Genomic DNA, 5522 nt, shown 5'->3' with positions numbered 1-5522 from the left:
CTATGCGATAATTATGGCAGGCGAGTCCCGAAAAGGACGCATCCGAAAAGGACGCAGCGAGAAATCCACAAGAAATTTATTAATTAGCACTGGAGCTGAAGAACTGGGGGGACTCATGTTCTGTGGCCCCACAACTCCCACCATTTATTTTGCCAATTAAAGCCAATTTCGCCATGTTACTTCAGTTGGGGCGGTCGCATTCAAATGTGTTTTCCTTCCTCCGGCGGGGATACATGCTGGTTCCTGGCTTTGCATGGGGGATGTTTGGAGGGGGCGGAGCCCAGGATCGTTGGATCGGAATGGGGCTGTAGCATCCACTAATCGCATTATTAACGCGCCGTTAACATTTTGCGACATTGACTTGAACTTTGGAAGTGACTTTCATGGCTAAAACATGGGGCAAATGTGGCAAAGAGTGGAGTGGAGTGTAGTGAAGTGGAGTGGATTTGCTTGGCATTCAAAATATGCTTAGAAGACGTGGCCAGGGCCAACATTTATATAATACCCTTGAAGTTTTCGGCATTTGCCGAATTCCGCTCGAACGAGCCGCTGCCAAAATAGGGAAGGGCAAAATGGGGAAGCATTTCTACCATGGCAATGGTAGCAAAGCTCCCACGCTCGCATCGAGTGTCTTTGGAGCGAGGACCGGCCATAATCATAATAATTAATACCCATTTACCTTCTTTTGCCGAGCTGAAAATCAAGCCATTATCGCCCCATTCACTCGCCGGGCGATAATTATAGACGCCCGTGCACAGATTGTCGGCTGTCCCGAAAATTATGCACTATTCACTAATGACAGTCCTCAGAGGTGCAATGTTTTGGTTGGTCGGTCGGTTGGGCGCATAATAAGTGCACATAAACTTTTATTGCTATTCCCCAGCGGAGTGCACAGCGAGCGAAACAGGTGAGCCGTTGCCAGGTGCACGGAAAAAAACGGGTACCCACTTAAACCTGCACTCAATACCTCAGGGTATTACACAAAAACTCCGCATTTGATATCATTAAAACGTTTTTAATTGTGAAATCCTCTGTAAACCTGATAATTCTTTTGCATATGCATTTCCTCACCTTTTTTTGATTAAGTACCTTCAAAGAAATGTATTGGAAATGCTCTGCCTTTCATTTGGTTATTAAAAAATAAATAGGAATTTTTCGAGATGTTTTTTCTCAATCAGTTTTTATCACTTCCATCACGAAAATTGCTATTACTTTTTTCTCGCAGTGCGAGTGCGTGCCAAGCAACAATGCCATTGACACTGCTGGCCAGCAACTGGCGGGAAAAAATGGGAGCGAGGAGTGGGGAGAGGGGTGCAGTTTCCCATCCAATGAAAAGCTCTATATATTTTTCAGCGTTTTTAAATAAAATTCCCGAGGAAGTTGGCTGGAAAAAAAGATCTGGCCAAATGACTGTAATTTGCATTGGCAACTCACACAAAGAGACGGCGCGCAGTTTAACACCTGCATGAGTGTTGGTCGGCTTGTGTTTGTGTTGGGCCTTTCAATTTAAATACAAACACCCACTCACACACACACACACACTCGCACATACACTCACACACACACATTAAGAGTCGCCGAGTGTGTTTGCACGGACTGTTTGCGGCACGTCACAAAAGTTTCCTGTTGAATTTCCCTTCATTTCCTGGCCAAAGAGATTATTATTTTCATTTCATGCCATGGCCATAGACGACGACGACGACACAGAGAACACTATGTACTATATATTAAGCGGAGACATAAGGGGGCGTGGCCAGGACTCGTTTTCATATTTATGCTGTCGCCCCCAAAAACTGTTTACTTACTCGCCTTCATTAACGCTTCATTCGCGGCGTCCTTTTAATTTTCAGGGCGAGCTGTTAAGGCCAGGGCTTTTCCTTTTTCTTTTCCTTTTCCTTTGGCCGGCCAAAGAGCCTTATTGCCGTGAATCCGCACATGCCCGTATATACGGATATCCGCACATCCGCATCTTGGTCCTTGGAGTCGTATATTTGCATACTTCCGGTGCGCGCAAAATGATTATCATTATTATTTCTGTTGTTTGCTGTTGTCGTTACCGCGGCCATTACCGTTATTGCAACAGCGCAGCGACTCCTCGCTCCTGAAGTCCTCGCTGCTGAGGTCCTGTCGTCCTGTCGTCCTGAAGCTCCGAAAATGGCCGCCAATCGGAGGGGAACGTGCGACGGTTATGGCTTATTTGTGCAAATGAGCTGACGTCCATTACATTGTCCGTGGGGAGGTGAAATGCAAATGATTGTTTTGGCGCTGGCTGGCTCAATGTCTGCCGCACAGCAAGGTCACCGCAGGAGCCCCAAGGACGCTCTTACTCACATGTGAGTGTGTGTAGTGTGTGTGTGATGTACACACATCGCATCACTTGCGGCTGAAGGACACGCGAGTGAAAGTAAGTGAAATGGCCTCGCCTAACATAGTCCACCTGGCCTTGTTTAATGGCCAATAAGGTAAACTTTTCGTACGGCCACTTGATTGATTCTGCTCTATAAATTGGCACATTTACTTATCGAAATAAACTGAAGCCCCTCCGCAACTGCAAACTTTCGACCACAAAATGCTAGTCAAGTTTGCACGTTGCGCAAACAAATTGCACCTGCTTCAGCTTGATTGCCCACCTGCAGCCCCACCTCCTTTGCTCCTTTTGCTCCTTTGCTCCTTTTGCTCCTTTGCATGGCCCTCGGTTTGCGCTGGAAGCCAGGTCGTAAAACACTTTTGCCTATTTCGATGAGTTGCCTCGACTGCGATCTCCAGCTCCTGCTACAGCTCCTTCTCCAGTTCATCCAGCTCCTCCAGCTCCCGCTGCTCTTGCTGTTGTTTTTAAGAGCCATTTGTCCGATGCCCGCGGCTATTTACAGCCATTGTACAGACTTGGCGAATTTATCAAGCATGGCGGAGTCGCTCAGTGGGTCACTGGATTGCGGATGTCGGCTGGCGGATGCTGGATGTTGGATACTGCATTCTGGATGCCGGATGCCTGGTTACTAGCTGCTGCAGCTGACGTTGCCGCCCATTTTCCCCGTTTTCCGCTCTTCCGCTTTTCCTTCGCTTCGCTTTTGGCTTAATTTCAAAACAGTTGCGCTTATATTGGCAGTTATGCTGCAAATTTATTGGCATGCTTTGTAAACTGGGTTAGTTGCATATATCTCGCAGCCGCAAGCTGCGAGCCAAACGATTAACGTTGAGTAACCCAAATTGATGTCACCACCCAACGACCACAGCCCACCACAGCTAACAGCCCACCACCCAGCACCACCCACATTGGCCCGCTGGAACATCATTTTTTCCCACTCAGCAAAGTTTCCGTAGCAGCTGGTTATAGCCCATAAATTCTCATACATTGTCAAGTAATAGCTAAACGCTGTTTACCCCCTGACAGGCACAAGTTCATGGAGATAAAGAAAAAATGTTGCACAACTTGGCCAACTTTTCTTTTCTTAGCAAAATAGCTAAGGTCTTTTAGGGAATTTCGATTATGCAAGAGATGATCTGTAATTGATCTGGAAAATAAGCCGCATTTTCCCTCAGTGTTTTTCTGAGCGCAAAACCAAAGCAATTCCAAGTTTACAAGTTTATAAACCGGCGACAAAGAACGCGAATCTCTCTGGCAGTGCAACGCCTGACTCGGGTTAATCCGGTATGCGTGGTGCTTCTCATTTATCGGTCATTACCATAGCCAGCCCGGAATATGCGGAACACACGGAATGCCCGGAATGCCCGGATAGCCCGTGGCTTCGAGCAGTTCCGTTCAGAAGACTGAAGACCCTCGTGTCTCGTGGACTGCAAATCGCTAACCGGCTAACCGGCAGTTTGGCAGGGAGTATTATCGAATCGAGAGCCAGGATGCGGCACAACATGGTGGCCTACCTGTACTGCCTGGTCAGGGATCTGTACGCCGAGCACGGCGATCCCCGCGTGGCGCACCTGCCCCTGCTGGGCAATCTGTGGATCGTGCTGGCCATTGTCGCCCTCTACGTGGCCTTTGTGCTCCACTACGGACCCCGCTGGATGGAGCACCGTGCTCCGTTCGAGCTGAAGCGGGTGATGCAGGTGTACAATGTGGTGCAGGTGCTGGCCAATGCCACCATCTTCGTCATTGGCCTGACCAACACGTACCTCCAGCCGGGCTACAGCTGGACCTGCCAGCCAGTGGACCACGCGGACCGATCGCCGGCCATGATGAAGACGTTGTACGCCTCGTATGCGTACTACATGCTCAAGTACCTGGATCTCCTAGATACGGTTAGTTGGGTGCTCACTGTACCATACCATCTCTATATACCAATACCAATACCGATTGCCAGGTCTTCATCGTGCTGCGGAAGAAGAACTCGCAGGTGAGCTTCCTGCACGTGTACCACCACGGCGGCATGGTCTTCGGCGTGTCCATCTTCATGACCTTCCTGGGCGGCTCCCACTGCACCATGCTGGGGGTAATCAATCTGCTGGTGCACACGGTGATGTATGCCTACTACTACGCCGCCTCATTAGGAGCGGTGAAGAACCTGTTGTGGTGGAAGCAGCGGATTACACAGCTGCAGCTGCTGCAGTTTGGCTACCTCACCTTCCATTTCTTGCTTGTTATCGTGCGGAATCCGTGCCAGTTTCCGGTGTTCATCGCCTTCATCGGCTTCATCCAGAACATCTTCATGTTCTCCATGTTCTTCGACTTCTACTACAAGACCTACATACGCAGGCAGCGCAAATCGGCGGACACCAAGCTGAATGCCAGCTGAGCTGTACTGCCGTCGAGTGTGAGGTTCAAGTTCAAGTCATTTCCATATTAAATTGTGTAATAAGCTGTTCGGTCGCTTATGTAAATGGGCACCGATCGAACCCAAAATGCCCGGTATAAATAAACATTTCGGATTGCCAACAGTCCCAACCCCTCCGTTTCATCGCCACCAAACCACACATATCGCTCAATTGTTTTGCTTTGGTAATCAATTTCAATTTGCCAGCGGCGGCTAAATGCGGAGGCTCCTTAAACTTTTCACGAGAACTTCCTATTCGCCTGGGAAAATGGAAAGTGGAGCACGAAGAGCGGCGACAAGTTATGAAGTAAGTTAGCCGGGCATATCTTTTATTAAAGGGTTAAATGAAATATCGATGAAGTCGGCACCAGTTATGGCCGCCACGTGTTCCAGGCCCACATTTCTATATGTTGCGGCCATGTGTCGCCTGGGCCCCTGGGCCACCTTTTAACTTTCTGGCCAACGTTGTGTTTTTTTTGTTATTTTCTGGCCCTCTTTTCAAAGCCAAAGAGTGGAAAAACCAGCCAGCACACACCCACAGTGTTACCCCATGTTAAACACATTTGCCTAGAAGGCTGCCTCATGTACGGCTTATTCATATTTTCCCCCATTTTTTGTGTTTTCTTTTTGGTTTTTTGTTTTTGCCTCGGCATTTTTTCTTGGCCAGAAGTTTTACATCTGCTTTCGCTCCCAAAAAAAAATATAACAAAATATATGCAAGGCAAAGGGGGCGAAATGAGGGAAACCGCTTTAAAA

At 48.3% G+C, this 5522-nt stretch overlaps 1 protein-coding gene across 1 annotated transcript; it reads left to right on the top strand.

Annotated features, from left to right (window-relative positions):
- Positions 1-3744: 3744 nt before the first annotated feature.
- On the top strand, positions 3745-4928 carry LOC122619393 (elongation of very long chain fatty acids protein). Its single transcript, XM_043796303.1, has 2 exons — positions 3745-4254; positions 4317-4928. Exons 1-2 carry the CDS (start codon positions 3856-3858, stop codon positions 4746-4748), a joined length of 831 nt encoding a protein of 276 aa, XP_043652238.1. The 5' UTR covers positions 3745-3855; the 3' UTR covers positions 4749-4928.
- The last annotated feature ends 594 nt before the right edge of the window (positions 4929-5522 follow it).

This window comes from Drosophila teissieri, chromosome 3R (genome assembly GCF_016746235.2).
Source record: "Drosophila teissieri strain GT53w chromosome 3R, Prin_Dtei_1.1, whole genome shotgun sequence".
NCBI classification, from domain to species: domain Eukaryota; kingdom Metazoa; phylum Arthropoda; class Insecta; order Diptera; family Drosophilidae; genus Drosophila; species Drosophila teissieri.
The sequence above is the reverse complement of the archived record's forward strand: the minus strand, read 5'-3'. Positions and strand labels throughout refer to the sequence as shown.